This window comes from Bubalus kerabau, chromosome 21 (genome assembly GCF_029407905.1).
Source record: "Bubalus kerabau isolate K-KA32 ecotype Philippines breed swamp buffalo chromosome 21, PCC_UOA_SB_1v2, whole genome shotgun sequence".
NCBI classification, from domain to species: domain Eukaryota; kingdom Metazoa; phylum Chordata; class Mammalia; order Artiodactyla; family Bovidae; genus Bubalus; species Bubalus kerabau.
The window spans coordinates 49,517,608-49,541,412 of NC_073644.1; the positions used below are offsets into that span (position 1 = coordinate 49,517,608).

The 23,805-nt window shown below is 47.4% G+C and overlaps 1 protein-coding gene across 2 annotated transcripts in view; it reads right to left on the minus strand.

Annotated features, from left to right (window-relative positions):
- The window catches only part of LOXHD1 (lipoxygenase homology PLAT domains 1), a 195,498-nt gene extending 173,897 nt beyond the window's left edge, over nt 1-21,601 (minus strand). For both annotated transcript variants that reach the window (XM_055559028.1, XM_055559027.1), the window contains exons 1-4: nt 21,472-21,601; nt 14,679-14,793; nt 7,871-7,951; nt 5,393-5,577 (exon numbers count right to left, since the gene is read on the minus strand). In XM_055559028.1, coding sequence (XP_055415003.1) covers nt 5,393-5,577; nt 7,871-7,951; nt 14,679-14,793; nt 21,472-21,601 — 511 coding nt within the window. The remainder of the gene's footprint in view (nt 1-5,392; nt 5,578-7,870; nt 7,952-14,678; nt 14,794-21,471) is intronic.
- Nucleotides 21,602-23,805: the final 2,204 nt, after the last annotated feature.

Sequence of the window (23,805 nt, forward strand, 5' to 3'; positions counted from 1 at the left end):
CAAAGGATTAATTTCCAAAATATACAAGTGGCTCATGCAACTCAATATCAGTAAAATAAACAACCCAATCAAAAAGTGGGCAGAAGACCTAAACAGACATTTCTCCAAAGACATACAGATGGCTAATAAACATACGAAAAGATGCTCAACATGCTATTTGTTAGAGAAATACAAATCAAAACTACAATGAGATATCACCTCACAACAGTCAGAATGGGCATCATCAAAAAAAAAATCTACAAACAATAAATGCTGGAGAGAGTGTGGAGAAAAGGGAATCCGCTTGCACTGTTGCTGGGAATGTAAATGGATACAGCCACTATGGAAGACAGGTACGGAGATTCCTTAACAAACTATGAATAAAACTACTGAATGATTCAACAATCCCTCTACAGGGTATATACCCTGAGAAAACTATAATTGAAAAAGACACATGTACCCCAATGTTCATTGCTGCACTATTTAAGATAGCTAAGACATGGAAGCAACCTAGATGTCCATCGACAGATGGATGAAGAAGCTGTGGTACATATACACAATGGAATATTACTCAGCCATAAAAAGGAATGCATTTGAGTCAGTTCTAATGAGGTGGATAAACCTAGAGCCTCTTATACAGAGTGAAGTAAGTCAGAAAGAGAAAAACAAATATCATATATTAACATATATATATATGGAATCTAGAAAGATGGTACTGATGAACCTATTTGCAGGGCAGCAATGGAGAAACAGACATAGAGAACAGACTTTTGGACACAAGGCGGGGGGAATGAGAGAGCGGGACAAATAGAGAGCGGAGCATGAAGACATATATACTATGATATGTAAAATAGATAGCCAGTGGGAATTTGCTCAGGGAACTCAAACTGGGGCTCTGTGACAACCTAGAGGGGTGGGATGGGGTAGGAGGTAGGAGGGAGTGGAAATATATATACCTAAGGCCAATTCATGTTGATGCATGGCAGAAATCAACACAATATTATCCTTCAATTATCCTTCAATTAAAAATAAACTTTTTAAAAGTTTTTTTAAAAATAGGCAGAACACTTTGATAAAAATCTCAGTAAGATCCTCTTTGACCCACCTCCTAGAGTAATGGAAATATAAACAAATGGGATATAATTAAATTTAAAACTTTTTGCACAGCAAAAGGAACTGTAAACAAGATGAAAATACAACTCTCAGAATGGGAGAAAATAATTGCGAATGAAGCAACTGACAAAGGATTAATCTCTAAAATATGCAAGCAGCTCATGCAGCTCAATATCAGAAAAGCAAACAATCCAACCAAAAAAAACGAGCAGAAGACCTAAACTGACATTTCTCCATGGAAGAGACACAGAAGGCCAATAAACACATGAAAAGATGCTCAATGTCACTCATTATAAGAGAAATGCAAATGAAAACTACAATGAGCTATCACCTTGCATCAGTCAGAATGGCCTTCATCAAAAAATCCACCAACAGTACTTGCTGGAGAGGATGTGGAGAAAAGGAAATCCTCGTGCATTATTGGTGAGAATGTAAACCGACAGAGCAGCTATAGAGAAACAGTATGGTGATTCCTTAACACACTAGGGCTGAAACTACCATATGACCTAGCAATCCCACTACTGTGATAGACCCTGAAAAAATAATACAAAAAGACATGTACCCCAATGTTGATTCAGTGCTACTTACAACAGCCAGAACATGGAAGCAACCTCGACGTCCACTGACAGATGAATGGATAAGGAAGTCGTGGTACCTATTTACAATGGAATATACTCAGTCATAAAAAGTAATGAATGTGAGTCAGCTGAACTGAGGTGGATGAACCTAGAGCCTGTTACAATAGAGAGTGAAGTAAGTCAGAAAGAGAAAAACAAGTATCGTATAGTAATGAATATATATGAAATCTAGAAAAATAGTACTGATGAACCTATTTGCAGGGCAGGAATAGAGATGCAGACCTAGAAAATAGACTTGTGGACACAGCAGGGAAAGGAGAGGGCGGGACAAATTGAGAGAGTAGCACTGAAACGCATATATTACCACTTGTAAAATAGATAGCTATACAGTTGTTGTATAACACGGGAAGCTCGGCCAGGGACTTTGTGACAATCTAGAGGCGTGGGTCGGGGGATGGGAGGGAGGGGATATATGTGTACTTATGGCAGATTCACACTGCTGTAGGCGGAAACCAGCACAACATTGTAAAGCAATTCTCCTCCAATTAAAAATAAATTTAAAAATAATTTTTTTAAATGGACAAAAGGGGATGGAGAGAGGGGAACAAAGATAGGGGCATGGATTATACATGGGAAATGTCCCCTTTCTTCTCTCCCCCTCTTTTATACCCTACATCCCACGTTTTTAAATATTTTTACCTGTCAAACTGCATGAATTAAGAAATAATTATCTTCTCCATTTTGGTGATCAAAGACCTCCAAACACCAAATTAATATAATTCCAGGTGAAAATAGAAGAAACTTAACCTTTTGTTTACCCGTGCAGTCCCTTGAATATTTAAGGATCATGTTTTTCATTCTCTCCTCCAGAATCTGGCCTGAAAATACTAAAAAACTCAATGCCCTCTAGCCCATATAAGGACAGAGGGCCCGGTCAGGCAACCGAACTCAGAAGCTTTAAGGAAACACTATCCTGGACCATTCTCATGGAAAGTTGAGGAATCACTGAGTTACATTCATTCTCTCTCAACGGTGATTTTCAGAAGCTCTTCGCCTAACAGCAGAGCACTGGATTTTCATGTGACCAGAGCAGAAGTTGGATCATGAGCTAAAAGGAGGGGAAAGGCCAAGAAAGGGGAAACTTAAGAGAACAGAAAAAGAAAGATGGCAAGCTTGACAATTTGCTAAGGATTGATCCTGATAATGACACTGGATCAAGAGTTAAAGTGCTTTAAGTCTATAGGAGAATTGGGGCAATTCACCTCAAGCAAAAAGAAAGACACAGGGACCATGAGGTAGATAATTTACACACATAAACACACACAATCCAAATGACCAATAAAACATGAAAATATTCAACCCCACCATTAACCAAAGAGAGAACATTGAAAAGCCCTTTTTCCTATCCAATTGGGAAATTAATCAATACTTTCAGCTGTTGGCAGGGACAAGTGGAGTGGGTGCCCTTCACAGCTGATGTGACTGTACACTGATGGGTCCTTTTTAGGGCACTTTGGGAATGATCAGCAAAAGTCTTCACCATATGTACTCTATTTGACCTAGAAATCCCACTGAGGAAATGATCTTAGGGAAAGAATAATTTATCTGTGGCAAGACTTAGATGTACTCTTTGTAATAACAAAAAAGCTAGAGGGGGAAGACAATATAAATATCAACTCTAAAGTATCCAGTGAATAAATGATGGTATGTATCTCCCTACACGAAAATGCTGCTGCTGCTGCTAAGTCGCTTCAGTCGTGTCCGACTGTGCGACACCATAGACGGCAGCCCAACAGACTCCCCCGTCCCTGGGATTCTCCAGGCAAGAACACTGGAGTGGGTTGTCATTTCCTTCTCCAATGTGTGAAAGTGAAAAGTGAAAGTGAAGTCACTCAGTCGTGTCCAACTCTTAGCCACCCCAGGAACTGCAGCCTACCAAGCTTCTCCGTCCATGGGATTTTCCAGGCAAGAGTACTGGAGTGGGATGCCATTGCCTTCTCCGCACCAAAATGCTACACAGCCCTTATAAGTAGGGATGTTGCTGCTGCTGCTGCTGCTAAGTTGCTTCAGTCGTGTCCGACTCTGTGCTCCCACCAGGCTCCCCTGAACCTGGGATTCTCCAGGCAAGAACACTGGAGTGGGTTGTCATTTCCTTCTCCAATGTGTGAAAGTGAAAAGTGAAAGTGAAGTCGCTCAGTCGTGTCCAACTCTTGGCGACCCCGTGGACTGCAGCCCACCAGGCTCCTCCATCCTTGGGAGTTTCCAGGCAAAAATACTGGAGTGGGTTGCCATTGCCTTCTCCGAGTAGGGATGTTGAGTGACATTTAATGACTTAGAAATAAACATGCTCTAAAACAGGGGATGTTGTACCAGCACATCCTCTCAAACTATATGCACTAAAAAGATCAGAAATAAGTGCTCAAAAATGTCACCAGTGATATTTCTCCAGGAATTATAGGTATTCTTTTTTTCATTTTTGTATGTTTGTATTTTCTAAATTTTCTGCAATGATCAAATTTTTATTTTGTAATAAAAGATGGATAGCATATATTTTAAAAAAAAAAGAATCAACAAAGTTGCAAGTTATTATGATGAGAACTACACAGGAATAGGGCAAATTTTCAAGGTTGGCTGGGAGCTGGGAGATCATCACTAGAATAACAGATATGTTTACATGCCCAGCTGACTTGCAAGAGCCAGTGGCACTTGGAAACCACGGGGGACATGCTGGATGGAGGAGTGTGTTAGCCTTCTGCTGTTCTACCGAGTGACTGTGGGAAACCCACTGCTCTTTCCTTGGCCACCAAGTTCCTTTTCTCTCTGATGGCCCTTGACTCTATGTAGGCAGGATATAATGATGATGGTACCCACTTGTGAGGTCTCATTTTTTGGAAATGAGGACATACGTATATCAATGATGATGCGGGGGGTGGTCAGGATTTTAGGAGACAAAGGGGTGATAAAATAGGACAGGGAATATAGATATGTTTTTACACACTTTTTTTTCCTGCCTCCCATTGTTCCTGCAGGGCTAAAATGACGGAACTAATTCTTTGGGCCAGAAATGCATTTGATATAAGTTGCTTCACTTTTCATAAAACCAGAAGGAGTTGGGGAACTCTGGAAGCAGCAAGCTGTGATCCAATCCATCATGCCCTGGCTGGAACTCACCTTCCTCAAGTGTAAGAAGAAAAACCATGGAATAGGAAGCCAGGGAGATTTGCTTTTGAACTCAGAGGGAACTTTCCATAGGTAGGAGCTGATCATAGCTGAGTCGGTAAAGAATCTGCCTGCAATGCAGGAGAACTGGGTTTGATTCCTGGGTCGGGAAGATCCCCTGGAGGAAATGGCAACCCACTCCAGTATTCTTGCCTGGGAAATCCCATGGACAGAGGATCCTAGCGGGCTATAGTCCATAGGGTTGCAAGTGACTTCTTAGGGACTAAACTAACCACCAAGAAAACACAGGGTATGCTCAGGGCTGTGCCTGTTCCTCCACCATGCCTTCAGGGCCTCCTGCATCTTCTGCTTCTGTGAGCCCCCAGAACTTGCTCTTGAAAGGGTCATAAGGAAGTGCTGGGGCCTCACCTGTGCCCTAGTCAACAAAAAGACCCTGGAGGGGTGGCAAGGAGTGATGGGGCCACCCAGAACAAGGCAGAAGCCTGGGCGAGCCCAGCGCAGGCAGGGAGGGATGGCAGGCAAGTCAGCCTCTGGACACTGACCTCGGGGCATGTCCATGGGGTTGAAGCTGGCCAGCAGGTCACGGCACCACTGGCGATCACCCTCCACTTTGCTCAGCCAGTTGTTGCAGTTGAAGTAGTAACGGAGGTGAGGCCGCTTCACGTCGGTCACAATGACACGGTCCAGGTACCAGCTGGCGTTCAAGCCTGTGTTGTCATGCTCGATCCTGGGCCAGAGGCAGACACCCACACCATCACTGGTAAGACAGAGACAGTGCCCCTTCCATACTGAAATCCCACCAATGTTTTCTCAAAACAGAGGTTCAACCGTTCTGATTCTGTTATTTCTTTATCTCTGAGGCTTCAGTTTCCTCATCTGAAAAATGGGGATTCCTTGCAAGGTGGGTGTGCTTATTAATGAATGTGGATTGCTACATTGCCCGTAAGGAAATATTGCCTTCCATGGAAAACTGAGGATCACCAAGGCTTGCAGAAGGACTGTCTGGAGCTTTCCCTCTCACCGCGACTCCCAAAACACACTCAGCTACTCAGTCCTACCACCCAGAGGAGCCCGCATGGCCACATAGACTGGTGTTGCCCCATGGAAACATCACATGAGCTTCATGTGCAAGCCAGAAAGGTAATTTAGGTTTTTTAGTAGCCACACTGAAAACAAAGGGGAGGTGAAGTTAATTTTAATAGTATATTTCATTTAATCCCTTTATCATTTCAGTGGGTAACCATGTAAACATTTGTTAATGAGATATCTTACATTCTTTATCTTGCGCTAGTTTTTCAAAGATCTGAAGTGGTTTTGCACCTGGTTTTGCATCTGGTTTGGGCTAGCCATCTTTTAAGTGATCAATACTATGTGGGGCCAGGGACTACTGTAGAGATCCAGAATGTTCAAAATCTGGCCCCTATCATCTTCTTCCACTTCCTGTAGTTCTCTCCATCCTTGCCAGTCTAGTTCTCCTCTTTGAGGCCCAGTTTCTTCCCCAGAACTTGATCCTTGGGTGACCTCACTTTGCACCAAGCATCCCATTACAGTGAGGCCTTACATTTGCAGATCTTAACAGGACAATCACAGCTCAAGACAGCACACACCCCAACAGATGGTGTGTGTGTGTGTGTGTGTGTGCACACTCAGTCACTAAATCGTGTCTGACTCTTTGCGACCCCATGAACTGTAGCCTGCCAGGTTCCCCTCTCCATGGGACTCTCCAGGCAAGAATATTGGACTGGGTTGCCATGCCCTCCTCCAGGGGATCTACCTGACCCAGGGATCAAACCTGTGTCTCCCGTGTCTCCTACATTGGCAGGTGGGTTCTTTACCACTAGTGGGTTCTTTACCACTAGTTCTCACCACCTGGAAAGCCCCTACACATGATATACACATAATGCGTGACTCTGTCTGGCACAGAGCCCAGCACACAGTAGGACTTCAGCTTAGGGGCTGCCTTTCCCACACAATGACACTCTCTTAGCAGCCTTCCCCTGTAAGACCCCCTTTCCTGGTCATAACCCCCTTCCCTTGACACAACCAGTGCCAGAGCCTATTAAACATCCTTTATTTTCCCAGTAAAAAGAGTTCACAGCCCTATATTTCCTAGTGGGAAGAAGAAAAACAAGGAGTGACTGGAGGCTGCATTTCATTCCTGTCCAGGCCCTCCAGTCTGGGTACAGTCAGACCATAGGTGATCTTGACATGCTGACAGATGGGCATGGACTTGATTGGGGATGGGTAGTAGGTGGAGGCAGAGAAGGCAATGGCAACCCACTCCAGTACTCTTGCCTGGAGAATCCCAGGGATGGGTGAGCCTGGTGAGCTGCCGTCTATGGGGTCACACAGAGTCCAATACTACTGAAGCGACTTAGCAGCAGCAGCAGTAGGTGGAGGGGGGCAAAAAGGGACAATTGAAGCTCTTGCTCAGCAACCAGGCTGGCAGGCTTATCCCTCCCCACACATTCACAAAAATTCCCCCAGAGAACAAAGTCAGCGGAGATATCTGTCAAAAGGCACCCTGCAATACGGCCTGGCATTGCTAACGCTCCCTGGGTGCTTACTGTGTGCCAGTTATTGTTCTAAACACTGACTCTTGAGTCCTCACTAACCCTGATGGTGCCCTAGGAGCTGGGCACCATTATTACAGATGAGGAAACTGAAGCTTGGAGAGGAAATCTCCCTGAACTTCCACAGCTGGTAAATGGCAGGGCAGAAATTTGAACCAAGGCAATCTGGACGCAGAGTCTGCTAACCACTGTGCTAGGATTTCTCAGAGCTTATTTCCCCCAAGTGTGTGAAAAATTGTCTCAAATTGTCATAACCCAAAGAAGTGAATCTCTAATGGGCAAGCTTACAGCACCATGACTCAGGATGGGAGGGGAAGATGTGGTCACCTTTGGTCACCACTCAGATGACACCAGGAAAGCAGTCAACACCCAAGTGTCAATAATGAAAGCAGTTCCTATTCTGCTTGCCTTCATCTCACCCTGCCCTGTCAGAGGCCAAACTCTCACCTGATTTTGTAGATGAGGCCCACATTGTTGGTTCTTACTCGGAACACATCAACGTTGGCTTTCTCAAAGGCAGATTCACTCCTGCAATGGCGTGCACAGTTAACACAGATCAGCACTTGGTTCAGAGGCCCAGGAGGAGAGCCAAGTGCTGGCAAATCCTACTTCCTCCACCGTCCCACTCCAGGAAGTGCTACTGGCAGTCAATTCCATTCTGAGATTCCTTTCTGACATGGTTTGGAGAGGTGGAAGGCAAGGATGGTTAGTATCCATTCCTTGCTTTCACACCCAGGTTCTCATGGGATCTTTGCTGCGTGTCAGTAAAGCAAGGATGGTGAGCAACGTTAGCCCCATTTTACAAACAAGTAAATTGCTAGTCTGGTCCCAGGTTCTGGGACCAGAACCTGGCTCTCCAAAGTCATGATCCAATCATCTGTGGTTGTTCTGGGTTGGGAGAGTGGAGGAGGAAGGAAGGTGTGATAATGCCATGGTGCTCTTGGATCTGCAGGCCTCCTGGCCTCTCTTCCCCACCTGCCTTGCTCTTGCTGAGAGAGTTGCAAAGGCAGCCCCAAGTGGATGCAAACCTTGGGTGGTGGTCCACGGTCCTGCCATTCCAACAAGAGAGGAAACACTCAACCCAAACCAGCAATCAGGGAAGTGGGGGCAGTGAGGGAATGCATATTTGGCATCCCACAGATGGTGCAAACAGAAGCAAGTACACCTGAGATGTTTCTCGATGAGGTGCCCAAACAAGTCCAGACTTGGGAGCATCCTAGCATCCATCAGCTTAGATATGGGAAGGCTGGAGAACCGAGTCCTCCGGGAGTGGAAGCCGGAATCTCATGTGGACATCTGCTCTGTCTTCTTTGTGGGCCAGGACCCCCTCTGCTTGAGTCCAGGCCTGCTCGCAGCTCTTCCTGCCCCCATGGTGAAGGCCTTGCAGGACTGAGAGCTGTGGACCTCCCTCAGTGCTCCCAGCCAGGGCTCTCGGCAGCAGCACGCAGCCCACGGGAAATGAAAACTAAAGAAGACATGCCTTTTTATTGGCCATCACCTGTTTCAAAATAAAAAGGGAGGTGAAGGGCCTTCTCCCCAAGGCAACAAGGCTCAGACTCTCTCAGTAACCAAAGGCTTTTAAGATTCTAGAGACATAGAAGCTGTGATTCTGCACACAGACCCAGCTGGCAAAAAGTCTGGTCTGGGGAGAAACTGCCTTACGGTGGGCACAGTGTGAGACACGGGGCCCAGGGCCCTCCTAAAGCAGTGCAAAGCTCACAAAATCAGGTGAAAATGTACACTGAGGTCACCTTGTCAGGGAGAAGAGCCCAAGGTGTGTACTCTGGGTGCAGGGCTGGAGGAGGAGAGAGAGGTGGGAACTTTTGGGTTGTGCTGGAGTGAAATGGTTCACCCCCAGGCTGGCAGCTTGAACCTGTTAGAATCTCACCTCCAAGGGTGAATAGCAACACCACCTGCATTCTGTGAACATTGATTCTGGGCATCAGGACTGTGTGAATGAAAAACAAGGAAATAAGAGGTATTTTATATTTCAGTATATGAGACAAAGAAATTGATTTGGGGAATAGACAGGAGTCTCTACATCATATAAATATCCCATGAAACAGTCACCGTGGGAAGTTATATGATGGAATATTAGGCAGCCATCAAAAATTCTATTGTGAAAAATATTTAATGAAACAAAAACAGGTTTATGAAATGGGCATGGAAGGAAGAACAGGTTAAAAATAGAATGTACAAACAGAACAACCAATACATAAGGAACACCAAGTTAATTTAAAAACAATAGAGGGGGAGGATTTATCCAAAAACATTGCATGATAAGACTGTTATGAAGTGTTGGTTACTTATTCTTGACTGTATTTTTTTCAGTTTCCTGAAGGGAGCACGTCTTGTTTTCGCAATTATGAAAAAAGCACAGTCCCTATTTTAGCAGCCCCACTCTATCCAGCCTGCAGCTGCCCGTGGTAAATTCTTTGGAATGAATTTGAAGATCGCCAAGTGGCATCTGCTAAGGGTACATGCAATTTGGGGAACAACCAGTGCCTTTAGTAGGGGAAGAGGAAGGTGATTTGGAAAGAAAGCGGCTGGCTCTCCGGGGTGCTTCTCACAAGTGTTCCGGCTCCAGCAGCTGCGTCCAGCACAGAGCGCTCTGCGTCTTCGGAAAGGGCCTGTGCATACAACCAGGTGGAAGGTGGAGTCGTACTTTCCAGCGTGTTTGTACTTTTCCATGCTGCTTTACAGTCGCTCAAAAGACAAAATTTAAAAACCGAGATAGAAGAAGGGAAACAGGAGAGAAACATCTGCCGGGGTGGGCAGAGGGCACACTCCTCACTGTCTCCGGACCACACTGGAGCACCCAGGGCATGGCAAGATGTGAGGCACATCATAGTGGTTACAGAACGGAGACCAGCATCCTGGCAGACAAGAGCAAGGCCTTCTGGGGAATTCCCTGGCTGTTCAGCAGCTGGGACTCTGCACTTTCACGCAAGGGGGGCCTGGATTCAATCTCTGGTTAGGGAACTAAGATTTTGCAAGCCACACAGTGCAGCCAAGGAGGAAAAAAAAGACCAAGGCCTTCTGTATTGCCAGGGTCTCTGTTCAGAGGAGGGGAAACAGAGGACTGAAGGACTGTAGAGACTGAGCTACATGGACTCTCTCCTCTCAGGGAGGGGCCAGGACAATCCCAGATGAGCTCCAACCCCAACCCACTCAGGGTCAGTCTCCAAATCCCCCGCTTCCAGTAAGTCAGAAATCTGACTGAAGGTGGAGGGGAAACAGCAAAGGGCAGAGGGTCCCAGGTCAAAGGAAACATCACAAACAATAGAGACCTCTTCACATTTCCTGCGGGAGATGGCATGTTCTTCAAGGTTGCTGGTCAATCAACACAGCCCCCCACCTGCGCCTGCTGTTCTGCAGGGAACCCACCCTCTCCAGGTGCTCACAGGGCATTTTAGCTAACTGCCGGGCAGGCTAAGATGCCAGGATTCTCCCACACTCTTGGGTGGTGAATTCTTAACAAGAGAACCGTATTCCAGAAGATACATGAGATTTCCATCCTTTTGCCATATCCTGAACATGTGACCCAGTGCTGGGGGGTGGTCCTGGGTCACAGAGAATGGGGCTTCCTCTGGGATCCAGAGCTGCCGTCACTTGACTGGTGTGGAGGGTGGGGCAGAGGTTAGCTAGTAGGGGAATGGAAGTGAGCATGTCACACTCTTGGCTGACTATGAGAGGGTCTGATGTGTGCCGAGGAATTTAGACCCCAGACCGTGAGGGTGAGAACAATTAGCACGTTAACATTGGGCAGCAAGGTTCTTCTTGCCGCAGGAATTACTTTGTACCGGAGATGAAAACATCCTCATAAGCCACAAGAGGGTAGAAGGTAAGGCCTGGGGCAGAAGAGGAAAGCCGCAGGAAAGAGCAGAATCAAGGAGAGAGAGAGGAGGATGAGCGAGAAGCGGGCGGGGTGAGGGATGCGGCCAGAGGCTGCAGAGAAAGGGTTCGAGGAGAAATTCCAGGAAGGGCGGTGGCTTAATTTTAAAACTGGGGGGAGGGTCTATCTAACATTCTGTTTTAAGTTATGTTGCCTCCGTGTGAACTCTCGTGCCCCGAGCTATCAGTGAAGTCTGATGCACCCCAAGATGCCTTGTGAAGTGAAATGAAATGAAAGTGGCTCAGCTGTGTCTGACTCTTTGCGATCCCATGGACTCTACAGTCCATGGACTTCTCCAGGCCAGAATACTGGAGTGGGTAGCCTTTCCCTTCTCCAGGGGATCTTCCTGACCCAGGAATTGAACCAGGGTCTCCTGCACTGCAGGCAGATTCTTCACCAACTGAGCGATCAGGTAAGCCTCGTACTTTGTATGTGTGCATGTGCATATGAGTGCACGTACGTGTGTGTGCTTGTGGGTGTAAAACAAGGAAAAAGAGCTCCATTCCAGGTGACAAGTGGGTGTGGAGGTGGGTTTTGGGTGACACAGTGTGGAGAGGAGAGAATAGCACTGGACACTGAGAGGAGAGGGTTTTGAGACCAGCAGGCATTCTGATCCAGACCCTAGGGATGGTGGAGGGGGCGGGCCGAGCCGGGCGGGACTTAGCTGCACCTAAACCTCTCTTGGACCTCTGCAGCCCCCTGCACCTGGGTCACGTGGCAACCTGCACTTCCTCAGAAAGCAACGCTCCCACCCGGACTTGAGCTCTCCATCTTGAATCAGAGGGTTTCAGATGGTGAGGATTGTGTCTTTGCAATTTTCTTTGTAGACAGGATTTCAGGTCTTGCAAACTCTGAAAGCAGCCTTGCAAAGCAGCCAGACTCTAATCTTCTACTTCCCCGTTTATCCTGCTTACTACGGTCTGATTCGTCCTTCTTGGCTGCGGAGTACGTCAAATCTCCACTAACTGACTTTCAAGCAAGGCCGTCTGTGTCTAGTCCTCCCTGCCTTTCCTAGCTCCTTCCTCTCTGCCCCTCAGTGCAGCCCCCACTGGCCTGCAGTGCCCCTTGTGGCCTCCGTACTTCTGCAAGCTGTCCCCACTCATCTAAAGTCCCCTCTTTCTGATCCTTTCTTATCAGAGTCCTTTTCACCCCTCGAGGTCCAGATTACATGTCCTTCCCTGTAAAGTCCTAATCTAGCCACACTGATACCAAATCATTGAGGAAGCTCTCTTTGCAAAGAACTGCAATAGACACTGGAAGTACAAGGCAGATCTCCCATCATCCTCTGGTTCCAGCTAGCATCCCTCTAGGAATCACCTCTCTAGTCTCTCCAAGGACAAACAGCTGATGCTGCAAAACATGCCTGTATATCAGAAACCACCCACTTCCCATGAGCTCCTGAAGAACCCTCTGCCCCAGCCGGATTGGGGTCCTGGTCTAATATCTGCCCCCAATGCCCAGCCTGAGGCAGAACACAGACACAGGAGAGCCCCCCATCAGCAGACCCACAGAGTAATGGGGGGACGTTGATTCCTACGTGCAGGGCTATCCCAGAAAAGCTGGCTGCCTTCCTGCAGTTTCAGCACTGCCTGGTGCCCTGCCAGCTTGGTGCTGCCTGAGACCCTCTCCCAAGATGCAGTCTGTCTTCCCCATTGAGAAGGAAGGCTGGAACTCAGATTCCCAGGGAGAGGGGACTCAGCGATGAGCCTTCACACAGGGCTGTAAAAGCTGACTCCAGGGACCTTCCTGAGAGGGCATTTTGACAAAGGAAAAAGGTGAGAGGGGAGAGTTTAAGGATGCAGAAGCAGAGAGGAGGAAAGATGGTGAGGAACCACCACAAAAGGGCTGGGGACTCTAGAAGCCAAGCTAACCCACTCCCCATGGTCCAGCAGCTTCTCCCTAGAGGGCTGTGCTCCAGGAGGACACATGGCAAAAAGGATGGAATTTCCATGTATTCTCTTTACCGTGCCCACAGCACTGGAGCAAAGGGCTTCCACAAGCGAGCCACTCAGCAGGGTAAGCAGTACAAGGAGGCAGGTACCCTGTTCTGCAGAAATGGACAAAATAGGACGTTATGCCTGCCTCAGCACAGTCGCATTTACACCCAGGTCAGCCTTCAGGGCGAACGTGTTCTGCCGGACCTGGTCGGTCTGCTAAGTACAAAGTCTATGAATGTCCTGGCCTGTGGACCCCACCCTTCTATCGCTTCCCCTGCCACACCTGGAGGTGTGGAGCCACAAAGCCCAGAGATCACACCCTGGAGCCCCAGGAGAACTGCGGGGGGAGACTCCCGCACACCCTCCAGGGCCACGGGGTCGTGTACTCAAGGGAACGTCTGCATCAGGACCCTGGGGTTGAAGGACCAGCTTTACCGTCAAAAGCTCCATGATCCAGAGCTGCTCACCTCTCTCCTCTAGACCCCAGATTTCCCAAGAGCAGGTTGGAATAGATTTAGTGATTTTTACATCTTCCTTGGCTATAGAATCCTTGGAGCAAATAGAATCTGACTGAGAAACCCAGCAGATAAGACAAGTATAAGCCAAGCTGCTCCAAAGAAAGGGAGGATAGGGTATTGGGAGCCCCAAACCAGCTCGCCAATACCCTGCTCCACTTAGCACAGGCTGAAAACCAGTTGCCTAGGTAAGGCCCCGGCCATCTCTGGAATCCCATGATTCCACTCTAACATTACCGTGTGTAGTAACCCTGTGTGCCCCTGCGTGGTGTTGGGGGAGGAGGGAAGCAGCCTCTGCTTTCAGTGGGCCACAATGACATGGAGGACACAAGCACACTCACACACACACACACATTTATACAAACACACACACTGACTCGAGTGTGCATTAGTGGACAAGTAGGTTTGATATGACATTGGTCCTGGGTGAGACATAGGTGCAGAGCATTTAAGATCATGCACAACCTTCACACATGATCCACATGCATGACCTTCTCTTCTCTTCCAAAAAGTCCTATGAGTTTGGTAAAAGGTGATTATCACTTCCGGACGATATATGAGGAAGTCAAGGCTTTGGGTGCAAAGATATTTGGCCAAAGTTATATGGCAACTAAATGGTAAAGCTGGACCTAGACCTCATTTATTGCCTGAGTATTTATTCTCCCACATAAAAGTACAGCTGATATGAATACTTGGAATTCTGGGATCCAAAGTAAGCATGACTATACGTATAAAAATCAACAGAGAAGCTTCTCTGGTTGAGACCTGGTTGGCATGCGGCCTGTCGTTAGTAAGGCCCATGCCACTTCATATACCTGTGGACACATGTATCTTCCCTCATGGGCTCCAGGACTGCATCAACCCCCAGTACCAGCCCAGGACCCTACCAAGGCTAAGTCAGTACTCACTTGCTGGTGAGATGGAGCTTGGGAGAGAGCCCATTCTCTCCAAAAATGGTGATGAAGACATTGGCATCTGTCCCTGCACCACGAACGTCCCCCGTGGCTGTGACCACCTCGTACACTGGAGGAGGAAAGGAGATGTTGGGGGCAGACTCAGAAGAGAACCCTGAATCCTACGTGGGCTCAGAGAAGCCTGGCTCCTGCTAATTCCACCAGGGATATCCAGCACAAAGGACTCTTAGAACGCTTGCTGCAACCCCCAAGACTCTAAGCCAGGATCAGACCCACATCGAGTCCTGCCATGAGACCACAGTCTCCCACTTACTGTTGCATGCTCATTTTACAGGTGAGGAACCTGCAAGCAAAGGGACAAGCCCAGGTCACACACTACACAATGCCAACACCAGAGCCCAGCCCCAGGCTCCCATAGCCCATCTGTGATCTTTCCAGGACAGTACATGGATGCCCTCCTAGCCAAGATCTTCTTCAGAGCCTGCGCCTGGTTCTCACCTTCCTCTCTGCCCTCCACACAAGGCTGCCTCACAGTCCTCACTTCCTGTGGCATTGCCTGGGCATTGCCATGGTGATCTCAGGATGACCCATCCTATGGATGGGGGAAGCAGAATTGCCAATGAGTCCCTTTAGGCACAGGCACTGATGTCTCCTCTCTTTGTGCCCTTGAAGTTTGTTCTCTTTGCTGTTGATGTGGTTTCTTTTGATGCCCTTGGTTCTGATGAAAGTCCCCGTGAGGAGGAGAAAGGAAGCAGTGCATTTGTGTGACTCCCTGTCTCTTCTGATAACCAAAGCCTTCACTCTTCACAGTCTACACCACAGGGATTTGATCTGCAAACGGCTCCTACACCCCTCCCCAAGATAACTCCAGGACCTGAAGTGTTGCCCATATGGTTTGTGCTTATGCAAAGATGTTTTCAAACTGAGTCAATAGGAAAATGAGAACACAGTGGAAATTCCAGAACCACACCACATGAGAGAAGACATAAAGGCCTCTAGCTGCCTGGTTTAGAGAAAGGAGCACGGCCCAAAATAAATACACAAATAAAAATTTTAAAAACATAAAAAATTAAGCCATCATGAAGATGAAAAGGCAAGCCATAGACTAGAAGATATTTGGAATTCACACACAGGCATACCACCATAATACCTTGTTTTTATCATAATTTGCTTTATTGTGCTTTACAGATATTTTGTGTCTTACAAATGGAAGTTTTGTGGCAACCCTGTGTCAAGCAAGTCTGTTGGCACCATTTTTCCAACAGCATTTGCTCACTCTTGTCTCTCTGTCACATTTTGGTAATTCTCAAAATATTTCAAACGTTTTTCATTATTATTATATTTGTTATGATAATCTATGATCAGCAATCTCTGATGTTACTATTGCAAAAAGATTATGACTTGCCAAAGACTCAGATGATTGCTAGCAATTTTTTTAGCAAAATGTATTTCTAAACTAAGGTATGTGCACTTTTTTTAGACATAACGCTATTGTACACTTAACAGACTATATAGCGGTAAACGTAACTTATAGGCACTGGGAAACCAGAAACGTGGTGTGGCTTGTTTTATTGTGATATTTGCTTCATTGCTGGGCTCTGAAATCAAATCCACAATATCTCTGAAGTCTACCTGTAGCCAACAAAGAACAGATGTTCAGAAGATGTAAAGAATTACACAAATTAATAAGAAAAAGAAAGACCACATGATTGTTCTAATGGGCAATAATTTGTTTTAAAAGTAAACATACACTTACCATAAGACCCAGAAATTCACCTTTTAAATATTTACCCAAGAGAAATAAGAACATGGCCATACTAAGACCTGCACACAAACATTCACAGCAAGTATATGAATAATAAGCCTACACTAGAAACAACCCAAATGCAGCCAGGAGTGAATGGATTTTTAAAATGTGGTGTATCTCTACAGTGGAATCCCACTCTGTGATGGTAATAAAAAGGAATGAACAGCTGACATACGCAATGCCAATGAATCCCAAGCACATAACACTGAGCAAAAGAAATCAGAAAAAAATTACTACACAGTAAGTAACGCCAGTTATGTGAACTCTAATCTGTTCTAACAGAAAGCAGATCTTGGTTGTCTAGGGTTGACGTTAGGGGGAATTGCCGGGGAAGGGCCACATGGAACTTTTGCAGGATAATTTAAATACCCTGTATATGAATGTTGCAAGAGGTTACAGGGATGTATACATTTGTCAATATGCATCAAACAACACAAGTAAAGTAGATTCATTTTATTGTTAATTATGCCTCAGTAAAGTTGAAAAATGGACAAAATACTTAAATAGGCATGTCGTAAATGAGGATATCCAAATGGAAAAAGACTCAACATCGTTATTCATAAGGGAAATGCAAATTAAAATACAATGAGACACTACCATATATGCACCAGAATGCCTAAAATTAAAAGGATGGACAAATACTCAGTATTTTCAAGAATGTGGAGCCACTGGCACTCTCATACATTACTGGTGGTGTGGTGGTTTAGTAACTAAGTTGTGTCCAACTCTTGCAACCCCATGGACTGGAGCCCGCCAGGCTCCTCTGTCCATGGGATTTTCCAGGCAAGAAGACTGGAGTGGGCTGCCATTTCAGCACATCTTCCTGACCCAGGAATCAAAACTAGGTCTACTGCATTGCAGGCGATCTCCTGCATTGCAAGCGATTCTTTACCACTAGGCCACCAGGGAAGCCCCATACATTGACGCTGAGAGTGTAAATTGGTACAAGCCCTGGTAACTAAACATAAGCCCGCCTTATGACTTAGTGGTTCTACTTCCAGTTATAAATCCAAGAGAAATGAGTGCATGTGTTCATCTAAAGATATGTACAAGACCTGAAGCATCTTTATCCATAATAACTAAAATAACGCCAAAGTCCATCAACAATAGAATGGTTAAACAAAGGGTGATATATCTATAAAATGCAATAATACACAAATAATACAATGAACAAACTATGTAACAAGTCACAACATAGGTAAATCTCTTGGGTATAATGTTGAGTGAAAGAGAAGCTAGACACACAAAAACATGCTATATAATTCAATTTATAGGAAGTTCAAGAGCAAAAAGCAAAAGTATGGTGATAGAATTAGGAGGGCTATTACCTCTGAGAAGGAGAGTGAAGGAACTTTCTGGAGGTTAGAAATGTTCCATGTCCTGTTCTCAATGGTGGTTACACAAGCATGCACATTTGTAAAAATTCAACATGCTGTACCTTTATGAGTTTTGTGCTATATATATACTATATATATATATAAAATATTCTATGTGTGTTTGTGCATGCTCAGCCACGTCCAACTCTTTGTGACCCTAGGGACTATAGCTTCCCAGACTCCTCTGTCCATGGGATTTTCCAGGCAAAGAATACCAGAGTGGATTGCCATTTCCTTCTCCAGGGAATCTTCCTGACTCAGGGATTGAACCCACGTCTCCTGAGGCTCCCGCATTGGCAAACAGATTCTTTACCATTGACACTGAGCCATCTGGGAAGTCCATATGTGTGTGTGTGTGTGTGTGTGTGTGTTTCCTCAATTTAAAAATTTTAATTCAAAAGTTTTTCAAACAGCTGAAGAACTGTCTTAGAGAAGACAAATACCTCGTGGAAAACACAAAATTCTGTTTGGTGCAGAGGATCCCAAACAGTAAAATCCCCTGATCAGCACAAAGAAGAACTGTCAACAGCAACAAGGCTTCTCCTAGCAGAGAGCATGACAAATGGAAGATGCTCAATAAATAATTACACGGATGAATGAATGGAAAGACAAATTAATGAGTGAAACAATCAATGAAATGAGTGTGGACTATGAAATAAATTGACCAGTATGTAATCTCAATTCTACCATCACTGCCTCTATGATTTCAAACAGATTTCTTACTGAGCTTCATTTTCCTCATTGCTGAAGTAGAGATGATTTCTTCTCTGAAGGATGATTATAAGGATTAAACCAAATAAAACAGTCTTCAACTTTCATAGTCATTGACCTAGCCTATTTCCACCTCTGGGAATTTATCTTACAGATACTCCCTCAGTTGGATGAAAGATATGCATTCCATAAGTGATGAGCTGTTACCATCATCCCATCATCCCATCACCATCATCATCTCTAGCGTTGTCATCAACGACATCAATATCGTCTTCAACATGACCGTCATCATTTTCATTAACAACGTCCCCAAGAAGGCCGCCTTGGGAAATTGTATTCCCACAGATGCTGGGCAACCCCTGTCTGAGACACAGGAGAGAAAAAGGGCCCCAGGGCTGCAAGCTTGGGCAAGACAGCCTCTGAGGTCTCTCTGAAACCCGGATTCTGGAGGAGTCACTCTCTTGTCCTCATGGGCCCTGTGTAGGTCAGGGGGTAGACCAATGCACCAGGCTCGGCCTGTACCCTCAGAGCATCAAGAGAGCTGCTCACCTTCCTCTGGCTGTTGGTGAACTCCAGTGTAGCCTGGAGGCGACCCAAGGAACAGAGAAGGAAACCTAGGCCTTTCTCCTCCTCCTTACTCTTCTTCCCCATCACACTCAGCAAGATTCTCCACATGATGGAAGAACCCAGTGCTCAAAGGGCGTAGGTGACACATTGTTCTAAAGCTGAGAGGATAACCACGACAGAGCAGGCAAAGCTCAGAATGTGACTACAGTCAGAACCATCCACATTCATCCTCCCATCCTGCGGCTGACTGCAGAATCAGTAGGTCCATGCCTCTTAGGAATGTCACGGGGGCACTCACCTCGGCTTGCTCTTCTCCAGCTATTTTTAGCACAGTCAAGATGGGGCAGTACAAGGGCAAGGACCAGCCAAACCAGCAAGATTCAAACCCTAACTCTGCTACTTAATAGATTTGTGATCTCAGGCACATTATTTAGCTTCCTTGTGCCTCACTTGACGCATCTGAAAAAGAAGATTTTGAGAATCCAACCCACATCGTTGAGTAGTTGTGAAGATGAAACCAATCCACATGAGTAAAGTGCTCAGCGTGGTGCCTGATGCTTAAACCCATGATTCTATTGAATAGCATCCTGACCGGAAGTGGGAACTTGTCTTGGGAATGGTTGAAGCTCTTGTCTTTCCTGTCTGTGACCTTGCTGAAATCACTTCAGTTCTCAGAGCTTCTGTCCTTAACCTGAGACTAATCACACCTGCCTGGACTGTTCTTGGGGATCTCAAGGATTAAAAGTGAGAATGGAAGTGAAAATGCTTTGAGAAGGATAAAGAGAAAAGGGAAGCTGTGAGTCACACTGAGGCAGGCAGAGCCCATGAACAGAAGTGGACAGTGTGGCAGCTATGAAAGGTTCTCGAATGTTCGCACCAGCCGTCGTGCTGGCCAGGGTGAATCACCCCAAAGCTGAGAGTACTTATCAAGAGTTCTGCCCTAACACCTAGCCTCAATGCCCCTCCCTGCCACTGGACAACATGTCCTGAGAAAAGGCGGCAACACTTCACTCATTCTGGGCCCCTCGTCCCTCCCCACACCCCCGCCTCCACCCCAGGAGATGCCTGGGACATGGAGCCAGGAAAGGGGCCCCAGGAGAGCCACAGCCTTCACGGTGCCACAGCGGTGACCTCCTTCTCTGAGCTTGGGTCTGCACTGGGAGTGGGGTGAGGAGTCAGCACAAAGAAAGGAGGGCCCCACCCGCACAGAAGTCAGGTTTGGCTGGGGAACAAGCCCGACAGATGGAGTATAATCAAGGAACTCCCAGCGGATGGGGATTAAGGAGGAGCAGAAGCCCATGGCGGGCACAAAGCACGCATTCAATACTTCTTTGGTGAATGAATGGGTGAATCTGGTGCTTACAGGGGGTAGTGAGCCAGTTTAGAGGGAGCACTGAGAATTTAATGTCTTCAGAGATGAGGTAGACAGCACTGATGTGTGAAACCCAGGTGGCACAATGGTAAAAAAAAAAAAATCTGCTTGCCAATGCAGGAGATGCAAGAGATGTGGGTTCAATCCCTGAGTCAGGAATATCTCCTGGAGAAGGAAATGGAAGCCACTCCAACATTCTTGCCTAGAACATTCCATGGACAGAGGAGCCTGGCAAGCTACAGACCGTGGGGTTGCAAAAAGTCAGACAAAGTCTGAGCGAACACACACACATGAGTGATAAATCCACTGCCTAATAGGCGTTCACAGTCAAACATTTTTTTAAATTGTAAAAGCAAAGCAAAAAAAAAACAAAACAAAAAACCACCAAAGCAAACAAAAGCCCCCTTTGAGCCAAAACTGGCTCCTGGGTCCCTAGTTCACCCCTTCTCTGGTTTACTTTACGTGAAGGTAGAGTATTTCCAAGCAGCTGCCATGCACCCCAGAGGAAAGGAAGACTAAAAGGCTAGAGTCCTGGGTCCAAAGCGCCAGCTGCCCTCCCCGAGTGGACCACAGCATCACCTTGCGAAGCCCCAGGGCCCCCTCTCCGTTGGCCATAGCGGGCAGCAGCCCCGAGCCCTTGCTGAGCACGTGATGAGCGCCCAGATCTCCTTCCACAGCCCCTTCACAGCCTCATGCAGGCTGCCCCACAGAGAGCAGGCTGGAGGTACGGGAGCTGGAGAGGGTGGGCACTTCTGTTCTAGTCTGTTCTGTACCACTGCGACTCTGTGGCCCTCAGTACAGTGGGGCCCTCATGTACCCCCAAAAGGATGCAGTACAGACCCTGTAACAGGATAGTCCACAGGAAAGGGGTCAAGGCAGAACCTTAAACTCCCCTCTCGAAGTGAGGGATGGGATCGGATGGGCCCCCCACCCTGCAGCCAGGACCCGGCAGACCTTTGGCCTTGTAGTAATCGTGCTCCAGCTCCTCCTCGTCGTCTCCTGAGGCGTAGTTCAGCAGCTCCTGCTCATACAGGGCTAGGAAGTCAATGTCTTTCTTTCTCCTCTTTTTCTTCTGGGGCATCATTGTGCCAGCTGCCTCTTCCTGGCCCTCACTGGCTCAGCGTTCCCACTCCCTGGCCCCTTCCGGGACCCCCCTCTCCTTGCGCTCCTGCACACACGTTTGGGTGGATCAAAGCTCACGCGTGTCCAGAGCCCTCCCGCTCCGTTCTCCTCACTGGCCCCTGAGCAGGACCTCGGGGCTTTACCCCAGCCTTTCCTGCCCCTGGCCCCTGTCTCTGGCTCCCTCTCCCCTGCCGCTTCCTTTGCACCTGCCGTGGGCTCTCCTTGGGCCTCATGACTTATTCATGGGGACCGAGGACAGGCTGTCCTCCTTACCCCTCCCCTTCCACCCACCCCCCTCTCATCCTTTCATGGAGAATCAGGTGACATGAGCCCTTGGCATCTGTTTCCTACCTGGCCTCACAGCAGGGCCCCCCCTCACCCCAGGGACAGGTGGGGCCTCCCACCTAAAGATAAACCAGTCTCACAGCCTCAAGGGCCGTGAAAGCATGCCCCCAGGACCTGGGGCCTTCCTGAGGCACGCAGGGCCCCAAATTAGCTGGGCCCCCGGACTCAGAGGACTCAGTGTCTCTCTATTATTTATGACCTCTGCTCATCTTACAAGGCAGGCAAGGTTCTAATTGGGTCCTTCTCAACCTCTCCGCTTTCATCTCCTTTAGACTCCAGAAGAGGTCATTCAGCCAGGAGGGACCTGCTGCTCTGACGAACACTCAGACCACCCACAAGGTGCTTCCTGAGTCCTGAGTTCCTACAGCTGAAGCCAAGGATGCTGGGGAAGCCCACCAAGTCCTAGGTGACCCCCACAGTGCCCCGACAGGCTGGCAAAGTTGACCAGCATCTGTTCTAACAAGAGCTTTCCATTTGCCCGTATCGCCCTCTGTGCTTTGCAGTGAAATAGTAGACACCCTGAGTGCCCACCCAGATGCCTGCCCCACTCAGCCCTTACCTTCCCTGCAGGCCCATGTGGGGTTCTGAGTCACAGCAAGAGGACCAGAGGCCCCTCCCCACCCTTGGTCAGCACGAAAGTTTCCCTTAGGGCCACTAGACCCCTCTGCCTTGCTGATTTTATTAAGATTTTATTAAGATTTCTTACAGCCCGAATTGTAAAATGTCTACGTAAATCCTGAAACGCTGGCAGTTTTCAGTCCACTTGGAACTTTCATCCCTCTCTCTGGCTGTGTGAGGTCATCAGATAAAACTGAGGTCATAAGACAAAACTGGTCTGCCTACCACCTCCTGGCTGTGCGGCTTGGACAAGCCAGTCTCCCCATCTGTAAAAGGGGGAGCATGACTCATTAAAACCTATCGAACACTTGGAGAAAGTGCTCGGTCAGCAGAAGCCTCTGGAACACAGTAGAAGCTTAATAAACATTCATGACTCAGGACTTCTCTCTTATTTTGCACGGCAGGGATGGGGGTGGGGAGTGGGAGTTTCAGTGATGCTTCATTATCATCTCAGATTGTCCCAGAAGCAAGGATGAACCCCAGTGTCCTTCCTCTGTGGGTCCCGGCCCACAGTAACACATCAGAGACACTAACGAACAGATGAAACAGCCAGTTTCCTGAAGACCGTCCTGCAAGGCCCTGTCTACTTGATGCCCCTCCCCTGCCTCTCCCAGCCTTGAGCTCTGTGGGGGCAGGGACCATGCCCCCTTGCTCATCGTTAGGCTCCCAGTACCTATAAGATGCCTGGCACACTACCGGCTTTGGTACCGGCTTGCTCAGTGAATGAATGGATGCTCAGTGGATAGATAAACAAATGGCAGTCAGATCTACAAACCAGCTACGAGGAAAACAGAATAGGCTGAAAAGAAAACACACTTTACATGACATGCTTGTAAAGTGAGTGTTCCAGAACCAATACCGTTCTGAGGGCACGTTTGGCCTGGAGAAGAGGACATTTTGAGGGTCTACAAATGTGAGTGACTGTCTAGACTAAGGCTGAAAGGGCAGTCTTACAACTGCGGGTGAGTAAAGGCTGGTTTCAACTCAATCCAGAAAGAAGGAAGGGACGCTGAGTGCCGCCTGGGGTGACAGTGTCACAGAGGTCTGAGGGCAGCTGGCATTGCTTGCCTACCGACAGCAGGGGGCACTCCAGGAGCCTCTCGGGGTTTGGGCTGGCAGACTCTCAGTCCAGTAGCCGCGACATTCTGTGACACGGAGTGGCAGGTGCCTGTGGATGGTGGAGGAGCCACAACAGGCCACCCA